This window comes from Diceros bicornis, chromosome 8, assembly GCF_020826845.1.
Source record: "Diceros bicornis minor isolate mBicDic1 chromosome 8, mDicBic1.mat.cur, whole genome shotgun sequence".
Classification (NCBI taxonomy): domain Eukaryota; kingdom Metazoa; phylum Chordata; class Mammalia; order Perissodactyla; family Rhinocerotidae; genus Diceros; species Diceros bicornis.
Window position 1 is genome coordinate 78,524,006 of NC_080747.1, and position 16,172 is coordinate 78,540,177.

Consider the following 16,172-nt stretch of genomic DNA (forward strand, 5'->3'; position numbering starts at 1 on the left):
ATTAAAAATTTAAATTGGCATTGAGGAAATACCTAGATTTCTAAGATTTCTTACACAGACAACTAATAGCCTGGTAAACAATTTAGAAAACTTTTGATTAATTCTTCAGTGAAAAAGGAAACATTCTAAAAACTATAAAGTCTAAGAATAACAAAAATCTAAGTTAAGACTATAAGCAAAAAAATCTCTAATATGTGTTACTTAGGCATAATAGGAAATGGAATTGAATTAAGGACGGCCGAATCAGATAGTCAAAGCCATTAACTGGGCATTGTTAAATAAAGATTGAACTATATTGTAAGTTCCACCTCTTAACTTTCAACCTTTCTCTATAATTATGATTTAAGTATGTCTCATAAACAGTACAAAATTAGATTTCTGCCTACAATTTTGAATTTCCTTTAACAGGTGAATTTAATTCATTTACATTATTATCCCTGATATATGATGATCCTTGACATATATCACCTTATTTATCGTTTTCATTTACCACATTTTTCTTCTTTCTTTTTTGCTCCTTTCCTGCTCTTAAAAATCTTATTTTGAATTTATGCACTTAACTTTTATGTGTGTAGTCAGTCTTAACACATTAACTGGACCACTTGAATCAGTAAAGTCTTATGCAAATAGTATTACTGTTCTTTCCCTGAACAATATATGCAAATTAGAAAATTTTAACTTAGATCACATCTTCCCATATTCTGTGTTAATATTATCTAGAATTTAGTTCCATCTTATTTTCAACTTCCCCTTAATTAGTCTCTCTTTTTTTAAAAGAATCATTTTTATTTTTAGTAGTTTACTCAGTGAGAGTTTGTGTGTAGTAAGTCCTCTCTATCTTGATTTTCTGACAATATTTTTAATTTTTGTCTCTTGAGTAATAAATGTGGATTTTCTCATTCCATCCTCCACATTCTAACTTCCCTTTATAAATTCACTCACTTCCTTTCTTGTATTCGGAGAAGTCTCAAGAGACCTACATTCCAGTTTACTAATTTTCTCTTCAGCTTTATCTAAAGTTGTCTCTGATCTGATCTGATTTTTAACGTTCCATTGAGTTTTAACTTTCAATCATCATATCTACAATTCTAGACATTCCATTAAATTTTTCCCCAAATCTATCTGTCCTTTTTACAGTATTCTATTCTTTCATTTGTGCTTATATTCCTTTTAACAATACAGTTGCTCTCTTTATGTATTTTTTTATTTTTTTATTTTTTGTGAGGAAGATCAGCCCTGAGCTAACATCTGTCGCCAATCCTCCTCTTTTTTCTGAGGAAGATTGGCCCTGGGCTAACATCTGTGCCCATCTTCCTCTACGTTATGTGGGATGCCTGCCACAGCATGGCTTGATAAGTGGTGTGTAGGTTCGCACCCAGGATCTGAAACTGTGAACCCCCGGCCGCGAGAAGTGGAGCGTGCAAACATAACCACTATGCCACTGGGCGGGCCCCTGGTCTCTTTATTTTTATTTATTTTATAGTCTCATTCAGATTGCTCTATGAATCCATATTATGAGGGTACTAACTCATCTATTTATTAATTTGCTGACTCTTCCTTACAGCAGACTGTTCCCTTGGGTGGTATGAAAATTTGTACTGTAAACTCATTTTCAGAAGTGGGCTATTTTTATCATAGAGCAATGCACTTGAGTTGTGGAAAGAACTCTAGAGAATGTCTTGCTGTTTGCTTCTGCTGGTACCCCAGAGGTTTCACCAATTATGTAAATTATGCATCTTTTGTTTTTTGCTCCTTATACTGTATTTGAGACTCCATACCAGAGCTGGGTGTAGGATTGTGGTTTTATTATAGGTTTTATTTAAGTGAGGACTTCATTTTTCTTTTCTCTACCATTAATTTTCCTTGGCTTCTCTGGGCTGGTGGGTAAAAATTTTTAGTTTTTTTTCATGGTGGGGGAAGCCATTTATGAGACCCAGCTTTATTCAGGGTTCTGGTTTTCAACTCTCAGCCTCAGGCTTTCTCACATCCATGGCTTCTGCCTCTGTGCCAAAAATGAAACCCTAACTCCCAATCCCTAGGACCTACATGCATGTCCAGTGCCCCTCTTGGTTATTCTGGTGTCCACTCATAAGTTACCTTTCTAGATTTGAGTTTCTACTTCATTTCTGGCACTTGAGGATTTCTCTATCTTTCTTTTGAACTTGATTCTCTCTCTCTCCCCTTCTCTCTCTCACACACACACAAACATTCCACATGTGTGTGTGTCTTTTAATATTTTTTTCCAATATTTCTACATATTTTGAGTCAAAGGTATTTATAATGAGAGAGGTGGTTAACGAAGAAATGTGTCTGAATATGATTGTTTTGAACAAATTAGTGAATAGACATCGACAGTAGTATATTCTATATATTTCACATTGTATTGCTCTTAAGTACCAATTTGGCTTTTAAAATATACTACACCATATTATCTTGGTAACTCTGAATTCTATTGACATCCATTATGAACTCTGAATCTCTCCTACCTAGCAGTATATCTGCATTTATATCAGAATCATTTGTACATAATTTTGAGTAGATTCAGAGGCTGTATTGCATACCTGGTTCAATGGTAAGTAGGCTAGCTTTATTTTGAGATAATATTGCAATACTGATGAACAACTATTTATTAATATATTGAAGACACTAGCTTTCCTAAAGTAAATAAACATTAAATGATAATTCCTAATTGTCAAGTGCAACTTTCTGGCTGTCTTTTCTACTTCCATTATTTTTCTTAATATAGACCTTGTCACTCTTGCAAGCTTGGTACTTTCACTATTAGTAAGCCTTTTGTTTTCCAAAATAAGGGCCAAGAGCAATACTATTTCTTTGCAAGACTTTGTCAGCAATGCTATGCCAGAAACACCCAGCTTACTGGTAAACAGAAACTACAGCTTTCATTGTAAAATACTATAATTACACAGTGCAGCAATATCTCTGTGGTTTTCATCACTGAGGAAATCAATAGTAGTACAGACTACAATTGTCTGTTGCACTAGATTAGATATAGGAGGGCAGATGAAAGAGTTTATTGACTTAGTAGCGGCTGTTACTGTAGCAAATCAGAATTGTAGAAGGAGATAGCTTTTTAACTGACTGATTTTAACCCAAACACCCAAATGTTTCAGTCTAACAAGAGACTTGATAAAAACAAACAAACAAACAAAAACAAACAACAGAAAACCCCTCTTATAGCCTCATTCTCCTTTCTTATTTACACACAGACTTCATGCCATCATTATCGGTAAATATCCAATCATAAGAAAAAATTCTGTTAATGCTGTAAGAAATAAGCCAAATGCTAAGGGGATGCTATGGCATGAAAGTCTTAACTTGAATATTTCATGTTTGTATTTTACAATTGTCATAATCTAGAATGTGTCATTTTGTGTAACTAATAAAAGACTTAGTGTTCCATCTTGCAGCATTGTATTCCTTGTTAAATACGTCCCTTTGGGAATTTTTAAATATGCACAATAGAAGCAGTAGGCATTAAATCACCCACAGTTGAAATATACTGAGAAAGGGAGAAAGAGAGAGAAAGAAACTTCAAATATTGTTATTTTTCAATCATACGAAGCAATTTGTTCCACATTAAAGGACGACTACCAAATTATAAAAATGTTAAAAAGAACAGCTTGTGTGTGGAATGTTTTTATTTTAATCCTCAACTCAAACTCACGCCTAGAGGAACAAACCCTGCATTGCTAGATAAATGGTTAGTAAGACAGCTGTATTCTTCTTCTTGCGTTTCTGGAACAAACTTAGTGAGATGCACAGTGGCAGTCCCCAAGTCACATCCAGAAGCTATGCTTTACACGCAGCAGCAGCCCTTCTCAAAGACTGCAATGTCCTTGGACAGAAAAATAAGAAGCCTATTAGATTTTTATTCTGTGTCAACAACATAACGACTCATTTGTATTTTAAGTAAGGTTTCTTTTTAAAGGTCTCTGTGTGTATAGACTTTGGAAGGTAAATAGAACTTCATAAATATGGTGAAAATAAAAAAGAAAAATGTCATTTATTCTTAAATGATAAATACAAATACTTCTACACAAATACACTTGGTTGCTTGTATTCCGCAAGCAATTTGTAACGTTATAAGATGTCAACATTCAGCCACCATTAGTTAAGATCCAAAGACAGGACGTTGTTTGATCCATTCATCTGCATAGGTGTGATGTCAGAGCAATTCTTAGTACCTTAACTCTTGGTCATGAAAGATATGGTAAATTGTGCAGACCTAAGGGCTCCTCAATAAAGGGGTAACAGTTCGCAAGCATGGAAATCAAACTACCAACTCAGTAAGTAAGAAAATCTAGGGAACAAAGCCATGAAAAATGGGGAATATGTAGCTTATAGCACCCATTATATTCCTGAGCCAATCTTCTACCATCATTTTTAAAATTTATTTTTGTTAACATTATTTCATTTAAATAAACATAATTTCTGACACAAACCCAGCATTTTCAAGGAGTTGTAAAGATGTTCCCACTAAACACTTGTAAATTGGTACATCTACCTGCAGAAATGTTTCCTGTCCTTGTATACATTTTATGTTCCATGGGCACTGGTTTGGTAATGGCCATGAATTAGGAATAAATAGCTTATTTTTTGGAAGTCACATGACTCTATTAGGAGTGTAGGGTGCTCTTTTGTGCTCTAATAAAACTGAGTACTGGATCCCTGGTCTGGGAAGAATGACAGCTCCCCCAAGGAAAGGACTAAATCACTCTTTGCTCATGGGAAAGCAATACTGTCTGTGTCATTTGTTAACTAGACACAGTTATTATTCATTTTGGTTCCTGGAAGATTAGCTTTTTCAATTTTGAGAGAGAGCTAGGATATTGGTATATTATTGCATTTTTTTGTTGTTCAAAGAATTTTTAATTTCTAATATTTCCTTCAAAGAAATCCAAGCGGTTAAATCTCAGGCCGCCCAGTGTCTGTCATTTGCTCAAATAGACTTACTCTGCATGCAAAGCCCATCCGTGCAGTTCTTGGATTGCAAGACAAGGCCGTCGCAGTCCTTGCCTCCGTTCTTGGGGGCGGGCGCTGTGCACTCCCTCCTGCGCCAGTGTGTGCACTCGGTCCCGCAAGTAGACCACTTGCTCCATGAGGTCCACCTGCCATCCACTGCCACAAAAAAAACCAGCATCCTGTCAAAGGGAGAAGGAGCTTCTTGAGGGCAGAGGGGAGCAGAGCTCAAGTACATATAAAACAAAACAAAAAACTGAAGAAAATGCCCCACTGAGGAATACTCCATTCATTTCAACTGCTGGAACTAGAGCATGCTCTGCATACATTGTCTGGGATCTGTGAACTTTCCTCAGGAGGTGTGTACCTGTTTCCTCACTGACCAAGCAAAGGAAGCTTAATGAGACACACAGAAACCAAAGTTGTCACGAGGAGCTACATAAAAGTAAATCATGATGATGCCCCTTTTCCTACTAAAGGGGAAACTTCTGGATTTTGTATTGAAAATTAAGGTGCCTAATTTTGGATCCAAGATTCCTTCATGCATAGTGTCATATGGGCAGTGCAAGTAAACCTGTGTCGAGGTAAGGAGCAGAGCTTGGTAGAGTGAGGAAGTAATCTGTCTATGCACTCACTCATCCACCCATCCATCCATTCATCCATCCATCCATTTATCTATCTATCTATCATCCATATATGTCCTATATATTCTTTTTATTTTATTTTTTCATCCAGGCTGCTTGATTCTTCTAAGACCTGCAATGCCTTCTTGAAAAGACTATATTATTTTCTATTATTATTTTTATAATGGAAATTATATATTTTAGCATATATATTATATTATATATACTATTATATACTAAATAATATTCTATTATTTTTTATATTAGAAATTATATACTTTATAATATATATTATATTTTACTATATTATTTTTGTTATTTGATGATTCCATTCCATTATTTGATGATGTATACATTGCTATTTTTATTTTAAAAATAATATTTAGGCACATTTCTAATTTTTTGCTGTGATTGAGTCATTTAGAATTGACTCATTTTCTTCCTAATTTTGGTGGCTGGCTTGTCAGTGATTTCAATGATAATGAGCTGAGATATCTTATTTTAAAAACACACAACTTAAATCCTAAGTTGAAAAAAATATATATCAAATTTCACTAAGGTCATACTTTAAAATGCATTCTTTAAAGGTTCTTACATAAATAGGATAAAAATATTGAAATAAGAGTTAAATTTTTAAAAATTCTCCCTGAAATATGTAAATAAATATGGTTATCTAGAATTCAATGTAAAACAATGTCAAACATCATGTATTGAACATCTAATATACATAAAATCTTATATCTGCATATCGATAGAAATTATATCAGTTTTAATAGTCTACATAGTTTGGAAAATCTATATGATTTCATATTCAAATTATTGTGTAAATATATTACGTATAATATGTATAGAGATATAAACATGCCCACATGAAAAAGAGGTGAAAGCATTAATATTTCAATCATACAGAGTTGGCTATATAGGCAACTCTCAGCTATTTGGAGGAAAGACATTTGCTTTGACCTAGACCATCCCAAAGTACATACACATACACACACTCAACTCAAAATGTTCAGTGCATTTTTAATTATGGGAGTCAACATCTAGATAAAATATAGGAGAGTATGAGACAAAATACTGAAATTCTAAGCCTAGTCAAAATTTATTCCATAAATAAAAGCTCTCAAAGGGTTCAGTGTGGGAGACTGTTTTGATATTTGGAAATCAACACAGGAATATAAAATACAGATTATATCTTTCTCTCTAGTTCATTTCTGCAACCTATCTCTGAGAAAGGTTCTATTAAATGATGAACTGGACAAAAGTTAGGCAAAATAGAGGGAAGTAAGAAGACTGTATATCTAAATAATGAACGTGACGATATAACAGCTACTCCAGTGGAGTGCACTAAATTCACGTATTATTTCAAAATAATTTTAGCTTAACTTTTCAGTATATTATATAATTAGGTGTTTTAGTTTTGGTTTTGGCAAATGCTAACCTCAGTTTACCTAGGGATAAGAGCTGGTGACAACAGCACAGAAAGATGCTCAGAGGCAGAGGGATGCAATCTTGCTGTAGGTACCACTGCAAATAACTCACAAAATAGGTGACCAACATGTAGAGATAATAAAGAGCTGACTGCATTGTATTTTCAAAATCCATTAGCTCATGTGTCACAAAGCTTAGACATCCTTTTAATTCATTCCAAATGTTTTATTTGCCCTTGCCCAGAAACTGACACTAAATATTAAATATTTCAGTCTAAAACATTTTCTAAATTTCAGCTCCAATTAATTTCCACAGCTTTCTGAAGATCAAGGGTTGTTATTCCTAAAATGTGTGGCTTTCAATGCCGCTCAAATCTCTTGAATTATAGAATATGCAATCTTGGCTCTAGCAGTTTCGTTGAGCAATAGAGAGGGATTATATTCATAAGTGCTTAATCTCCTGTTTTATACTATTCTGCATGTTTGGATAATAAAGTTAAGTACTCTTCGGGAGGAAAACACTTGATTTCCCAGCAATGTAAGCATTGAATGGTATGATGGATTTAAATAATGTTTATCACACATTTGGATCAAGATTAAGGCTTTGTATATATCCCCTAAAGCATATTTCTAGAATGGGTGGAGACATCTGGAAGGAGAGCACTGGCTTATTTACCTGGGCACAACGTGGTACAGGCTATTTTCTGCACACTCTGCCCTTCACAGAAGGCACCCCCATTGAGTGGTGCTGGGTTGGTGCAGGTCCTCGTGCGTTTCTGATACCCTCGTCCACAGCGGCTATTACACACAGACCACTCTGTCCAGGTGGACCAGCCACCGTTTACTGGAAGGAGGTAAATAATAAAATGTGGATTAAACATATGTGCACACAGACACACAAACCACACACAACACGTAAACAAGAAGTCATCTCCCAAGTGACCATAAAAAAATCTAAAAGTTCAAAGCTAGAAAAGACCTTGGACATCATTTCATTCAAAGCTTTATTGCAGAGCTGAAGAATCTAAGCACAGAGACAAATAAAATGAATTACCAATATTGACTCACCTACTCAGCAAAGTAAATAAGACTGTTGCCTTTTCCTTGGCCAGTGTTCTTTTAAAAAAAATACATCCCCCTACCTAGTCAAGCTCCAAAAATTACTTTTGACAGCTTATCTCAAATAATAAATGTTTACATTCTATACCAAGGCTGCAAGTGGGTCTGAAGCATGGGAAATGGATAAAATCATTTAGCCTTTTCTTAATAACAGATGATTGATTATTTTTCTTTAGCATATGTAAACTTTACAACCTTTTAAAGATTTTTAGTCAGTTTCATTAACTAACCAGTGAATCTGGTTAAAAAATAAAGTGCTATATTGCTGGATTTTTAACTAATTGAGTAGCTATTGAATCAAATTGGTGATGAGTTGATGTAATTGACATGGACTTCTATTTTGTGTATAGAGGCTAATTATGGTGTCTGAAGGAGCTGTTGGTGTAGGTGTGATTATAAAACCTACACTTTAATGCAATGTTCACTATTCACCTCTGGAGATCTTGCTCTAGAAAATACTCTGATATATTTTAATACTTCAATAATGTGAGTCTATGAAATTATTGTAATTTAGCAATTTCTAACAAAAATTATTTGCTGGTAATTAAAACGTGACATAATTAGTATGTGCATCTGCCTCCTGAGAGTAAAGAAGAGTGTTAGCCATTCAGATAACACAAATCTTGTATGTGCACATCGTATGCCCAACATCTCCTTTTCCAGAAACCTAGGCAATAGGGAATAATCATGAATGTGTTATACAGACACAGACAAGAATATTTTTCACAGCAGAGTTATTTTTTATAGAAAGATAAATTGAAAACAATTGTAATGTTCAACAACAGGAAAATGGTAAAGTAAACCATGTATGTTCATGTGATTGACTCCCAGGCGGCCATTAAAAATGATGCTGTGGAGGTCTATGTAATAATACGTGAATATTTCAACATTATGTTTTAAATGAAAATATGTATCTATATCCCTTATTTTAAAATCCTATTTATGCATAGAAAACACCAGGAGTATACGTATCAATCTTTTTTAAAGCTGCCTCTGGATGACAAGATGACAGCATTATAGGTATTTTCTTCTTTGACCTTCTCTGTGTTTCCCAAATTTTCTATAATAGATATACATTTGCAATCTAAAAATGATACTAACAAAGATAAATATATGCAACAGACTCAACAATGAAATACTGGTTATACGCATACGTTTTTCTGTGGACTTCTGGCGACTCCAAACTATGAGCCTTGGACAACTTACTTTGCGGGGCCATGAAAAGGACAAGCAGAGGGTTGAGGGTAGAATCTCAGTTAGTGTTTCAAAAAGCAACTTAACCTGCTCAACTTGACAAAACTCCAAATGTCAGGGAATTGTCAGTATACATTGCTTCCTAGCATCCTGGTGAGCTGACATTTGGGGGTGATAGTATACCTGAACTGATCTGCTAAGATTTTAATGAGAAATGAATAAGCATAAACTTTTAGAGAAAGAAAGGTCTTTGAAGACCCTAGGCTTATTCCCTCATTTTGCAGAGAAAGAGACAAGGGTTCCGAGGACGCTGGTTAAGTGACCAACTGAAGGTCAGTTAGTGGTAGAACTGGTCCTAGAACACAAGACTCCTGACGCCTAGTCCGATGCTAATTTCTGAACTGAAAATGCTGAAGTTATTTGTGTTTGATCCATCCTAAAGACAATGTTTGGCTTGTATTTATGGAAATTGAAACATACATAGGAAAAGAGATTTGCATGCATATTAAACATCTATATAATACATCTATATAGACTCTGCCTTCATTAGTTATTTATTATTGCATGTGCTGTAATGTCCTCATTTCTCTTCTGCATTTCCAATGCTGTTAAGTCATTCAGACAGTTTAGAAAAAGACAAAAAGTAGGAAACATTTCATTGTGACTTTGGAAAGGCAATTGCTTACAATTCAACATAGCCATTATCTTGACTAGGAAATTAAACCTCAGAGTATTCAGAGGATTAAAAAAAAAAGTAAGCATCTGTCTTGTAATGAAAATGACAATTTTAAAGCCTCACTACATTCAGCCTTTGGAACATGACAGTAGTTTCTGTTCTCCTCACTCCCTACAGCGTGAGGACACATCCATCCGGATGATACTATCTGCAGTAAGTAAGCACTACAAGCCAGATCCTTGCCAGTGGCTGTCCCTCCTTCACAGTCATCCAGACACTAAGGCCCCTGGAGAGTTGTTTAACACTGAAGCAGCCATGAAAAGCTTCCTTACAGTCTAAGTGGTAGCCATATCATTCAGGAGGTGGCACAACCTCAAAATACTACCCAGCGTTGTTCAGTTTCCTCTGAGACAATAACCCATCAAGAAATGAAGACCTACTATGTGTCTAACACTGTGAAAAAGACATAAATATACAGAGCTGTCTCTTAGTCTACAAAGGAGCTTAAAGCTTAGCTGGGGAGATGTAACTACCTGTGAAATGATTGGAAAACCACTGAGTGCTAAACCGTGCGGGGAGATAAAAGCATCACGTGCCGCAGTAAAACTGGGTGTGAAATTGTTTAGTACTTCTGAAGAAATGATAGGCTTAGAGATGAGAGGGATGAGAAAGGGCCAGAGAACGGGAGGGAAACTTCCTGAAAAAGTCATTATGTTGAATCTTGTCACACTGGTTAGGATTAGGGCCACCAGGTGATCGCAGCGCTCGTCTTCCCTCTGAATGCCCCTGGCGGAGCGTGTAAAGTGAGCTCTAGGAAGGTAAAGTTGCCCTGACGTGTTGGGGCACATGTCAGCTCCAGTTCACCTAGGGCTGTGCAACCACCGGGCTGAGCCATGGCCCCCAGAAAGAGCGGCGGGCGGCTTTAAGCATCTTCATCTCTGAACTCACCCTGTCACTTAGTGGTCCAGGGTCTGGGGAGAGGAGGGCTTAGGGAAGCAGGAATGTCTGCTGGCACTTACAGATTTCCTTCACTTTCCTATAAACTGACTGACAAAGGGCTAGGAATTTCCAAGTCTAGTCTCTCTGTAAGTGTCAGGGAGGCATTTACACCTCACTGTCCACGTGAAAAGCTGAAGAGAGCAGCAATGGGGATTGAGGGGGCCTCTCTCTTGATATTTTACAATTAAAATGAGAAATCCAGCTTGACATGAACTAGATTGAGACCCAAAGGTCACTCACCATAGACGATGACAGTTGCAGTGGTGCTTTTCCTCTTGGCAACAATGTTTTTGGCGACACAAGTGTAGTTTGCGGTATCTGAGAGGCGCGCCTGCTTGATGATGAGGTTGTGATCGATAGTAATATAAAAATTCCGATCTTCAACAGGATCAATTATGTCTTCATTTTTCAACCATTCCACCTAAAGATGCACCAGAGAAATAGATAAATCCCAGGTATGGATCTCTTGATGGCTGCCTGTCTTAACTCATGTTTTGCAACATGTATAACATTGCTTATGTTACAAACTTCTGCAAACTGGGAGGAAGTAACTTTCTGAGGTCATGTTAATATCACTCACCTGCCAAACATGATGATTCTGTCTGTACTACATTATTCTCAAATGTCAATGAACCAATTGGGAAATACAGTGTTCAAATTGTTTTCACTTTGCCCCGCAGGCAGGAACAGGGAATGTGCACTGCCAAGTTCAGAACCCAATCAAAAATAATAGGCTAAGCATTTCAAACTGAACGCAAACCTTTTGCTATTTGATTTGTTTACTCTTGGCAACTTACCTGCTGCTTTTAAGAAAAGAACGTAAGTACTATTAAAAAAGCTCAAAAGGCATCTTAGACATCATGTAGCTCTAATAAAACAACGTTTGGATGATTTACGTGTAGCTCTGCTGAAACATATGGATTAAATTTCCCTGAAAATGCACTTACTTTAAAATGTAGCAAACACATATTTGGAGACGCATCTAAGCCAAAATACTTGGGAGGAAAAAGTTTTCTACCAACTCTCAATATAATCCAAACAGCATATAAATCATACTTAAACCTCTCCTTTTGTATGTCACTAACATCAAATTTTTGGCTCATGATTTACTTCTGGGGAACTTGACTTCAGACGTGACTGTGCAAAATTATTGAACTTTTTTTCCTACACAAATAATATCAATTTAGCAACAGCAATGTTATTGTTACAGAATGAAAGGAAGGAGATATATCTATATATGCTGTCCTTATGAAAGACAAACTATTTCTTGTCTGTAAATTGCTTCTTTTTTTCCTTCTATGCACAGATTTTTCCATAAAGCAAAACAACACTGATATTTACCACACTAAAACTTTCCTTTCGCATTAGTGTGCATATGGATGCAAGTAACCTTTAGTGGTAGGGAGTCAATAGTGTTGCCATATTCCAAATCTTAAGGAGTTTCTCCAGCACCGCAAGAGGTCTGGAAATTAATCTCTAAATCTGTCAGTGGGCTGGATCTTGCACAGCTGTAAATTATATCTAAGGCAAGGACTCTAAAATAATGCTCCTCTAATCCTTAGAAGAGAGGCCACAACTTAAAAGGAATAACAAAAAGCAACAACCATCTCGAAATAAACATACAAGGATGTAGATAACAGCAACTATTTGTAACGATGTAAATTTTGAAATAGCTAAACATTCTTGGTATTTACACTAATGGAAGTGAGAAAGAGAATGGAATCCATGTAAAATAGTGGAGTTTTAAAACAAGCATTTTGTTTTCAAATAAAGACAGCACATTCAGTCAGGGCCATGCTTGGACCAATTGATCAATCATACTCACTTGACCTCGATTTTCTCAAAATTTGGCCCTATGTGTGTGGTAATATGATCTTGCTAGAAGTTCAAGGGAGAAGGTAGCAAAATTCATACTGTTAGAAATCTACTTGATGATAATTGCACGCCGATATTAACATTTTTTAATCTAATCTTTACCTAGGTTAGCTTTGCCATTCTAAAGGAAGCTTTCCACTTGCTCCCTCGGGGTTGGTCTTGGATCCCTTGTACTTGTGTGTGTGCGCGCGTGCGTGCGCGCTGAGCTTGCTCTACTTTCAAGGACCCACACTTGCTACTACTCTTTGAAGGATGGCCCTCAGGATCCTGGATTTCATGCCTGGAAGTGCCTAGGGGTTCACAGCTCCCCCCAACTTCCTCCTTCGCCATTGCTCACAGGTGCCGGAGCCTTGGGTCCGATTGGGTTTGAATCTGAGTTGTTACTCTCCAGAGTTCCCCTCCAGGGATCAGGCTGAAGATCCCACATTGAGACGTTGCCTGAATTTACACTCTTTCCGGGCTTCTCCTTTTTTCTCCCGCTTGTTCCACCCACTTAAGGGGTTCTCCTGGGAGCGCGACCACAAAAACCACTTGCGTTCACACCTTTGCTTCATGGTTTGCTTCCGGAGAACCCGACCTAAGTCATGACTGTTCAAAACTACCGTTTCTTCTATGTACGTAATATCAGTTAACAACAGTGATGTTATCCTGATCGTAAATGAATAAAGAGATCCCAAGGGATATTGCAAACCACTTGCTTATTTAAAGAGTTTATTACACAGAAGAAAGAGAGCAATCTGCCTCATTGACAAAGGATTTCAAAAGACTTACATGATTATTGGATATATGGTCTTTACTTTCTTATACGTGACTCCTCATTTTCCTTGGGTGTCTCTCGCCAACATTGGAGCAGTAATTATGACCTGATCTTCGAGGACCCCTGAGGAGCCCCAGAAGTGCTGGAGTAGCACCCCTGTCCTCCTTCCCTAACTCTGGCTTTACCCAGGGAAGCTCTGCTTTGATCTGTTTTCCACACTGGTCTTGCCTATCTGCTTTGTTTGAAGAAGCAAAGGGTTCTCCTGCTAGAGAACAGCTGTAGGAATGAAGGAGGGAGCCAAGGAGTCTGGCTTTTGGCAAGATCCCCCAGTTCCCTAAGCCCTGGTACTCCCAGCTGTGCCACAATACTCCACCTTGAGACCTCATCTCCACGAGGGGCTCATGTCCAGCCCGAAGGTCATTGCTCACCTCCTACACAAGAATCCTCATCCTGCTCTGCACATCCCCATCTCCCACCCTCCAAAAGTTTGGAAACCCTGCCATGCTGCCTTGGAATACAGCAGCAAAATCCTCGAAAATTTCAATCTCTTTTTAGATTGTTTTTTAACTAAGATTTCTTTAACTAAAACCTAGCTCTTCATGCTGCTGCTGTTTCTTCTGGAGTTCTCTCAAGTCGGGGAATGTTTGATTTCTCAAACCCAACATGTCACCGGGCCTAGGGGTCCGGGCAGTGTCCTCTTTGTACTGCATTGTCTATTCCAGAGCCTCCTCTCCAAACACCTTTGCTTTAAATCTCATGCCATCTGATTATGTCACCCAATTCCTATATATGTTTTAGTCATTGACAGTCCTCTGGACTCACAGTCATTTTATCCAGCACATGTTCTGTCATAATTTCTGATGATTTTGATAACCAAAAGATGACACTCTCAATATCTTGGCCCCTCAGTTCCATGACCCTCCCTCCTGCAATGATCTCGGCCTCTAAGTCACGCACACTCATAGTCACACATTCTAAGGCCAGAGGTTTTCAATCCTGGCTTCACTGTAGAATAACTTGGAGAACAATTATAATATATCAGTTCTAAATCCAACCCAGAAAAACTCTGATTCACTAGTCAAGACTGCTCTAGCATTGGTATTTTTTAAACTCCCCAAGGGGCTGTGATTTACTGCTAGGGTTGAGAAATACCACTCTAGACCCCTGCCTTTCCAATGAGATCTCTGGACCAACAGTGTCTATGTCACCTGGGAGCTTGATAGGATGCAGAATCTCAGGCTCTGCTCACCTAGTCTTACTGACTCAAAATGCGTATCACGACCAGAACTTCAAGGCAGTTACATAAACGTTCTAGTTTGAGAAGCACTGATCTAGCTCTTGTCTTTACCAAAATTACAACCCCTCCATAACCTCACTTTCAATCAGCCTCTCTCTTCACCATTTTCTATCTTTCCAGCTCATGCTCTCTAGGACCCCTATTCCAGCAAACCTTCACCAGGACCTACGATCTATTGAACTTACCAACTTTACCTGTCAAAATATCATATCATATTTTCATCTTCTGTTCACTGTCCCACATCCTAGAGAGCTATTTCACACTTTCTCCTCTCTCCTTAAACACCACATCCCTCTCTCTCCTCACTTTCAGCTGATGACTGAGATGTCTACATCACTGAGAAAACTGACAATCACGAGACATCTTCCAAAGCTCCCAGTCAGCCTACGCACCCCAATTCTGCACCTTCTCTCTCTAGCTCCTGGGTCAGCTCTCTGTGCTCTGTCACCTCTCACGTGTACTCTGCATCCCACTCTCTCTCTCTTATTCAAGGGCAAGCCCCAGAAACTCTCCTCTCTCTCTCAAGTCATTAATTTTCCCTCAACACTGAATCATTTCCATCAGCATGCAGACATGCCGTTGTTTTTCACAACTTAAAACAAAATCCCTCCCCCCTTATTTCTGTCTCTAGTCACCTCCGCATTTCTCTGCTCATCTTACAAATCCCCTTCCAATAGTTGTTTATGTTCACTCTCTCCAATTCCTGTCCTTCTCATCTCTACTGAGTCTATTCTAATCGGCAGTCACCTTCACCACTTCACCAGAACTGCTCTTTTCAAAGTCCCCAATTACCCTCACTTCGTGGGATGTCCTGGTGAGGTTTTGGGGCGCTCCTTACTTGACTCAGCAGCAGAGCCTGACCCAGTTGGTCCCCCCGCCTCGTCCTCACTTGCTTTCTCTGGAGATGGCACTTTCCTGCTTCGTGTGCTACCTCACACCACCCCCTACAGCTTCCTAGGGCTAAGGTCTGTTCTCCCCGTCCTGGCTCTCTCCTTGGACCTCTTCTTTTTTCTATTTTCTATCCATATTCGCTTCTTTGGTGAGCTCATTCAGTCTCATGCAGATGACTCTCAAATTTATCTCCAGTCCAAACCCTACCCCCGAACTCCAGACTCACATATCCAACTGCCTTCTTGCAGGTCCACTCGCTTGTCTAATCATGACCTGCTGAACTGTCCTTCCAAGCCAGCTCCTCACACAGCCTTACCCATCTCAGTTAGTG

The 16,172-nt window shown here is 38.0% G+C and overlaps 1 protein-coding gene across 1 annotated transcript in view; it reads right to left on the minus strand.

Annotated features, from left to right (window-relative positions):
• UNC5C (unc-5 netrin receptor C) overlaps positions 1-16,172 on the minus strand; it is a 362,397-nt gene that overhangs the window by 57,952 nt on the left and 288,273 nt on the right. The window contains exons 5-7 of the mRNA XM_058547532.1: positions 11,262-11,442; positions 7,710-7,877; positions 4,975-5,139 (exon numbers count right to left, since the gene is read on the minus strand). Of these exons, the coding sequence (XP_058403515.1) occupies positions 4,975-5,139; positions 7,710-7,877; positions 11,262-11,442 (514 nt within the window). The remainder of the gene's footprint in view (positions 1-4,974; positions 5,140-7,709; positions 7,878-11,261; positions 11,443-16,172) is intronic.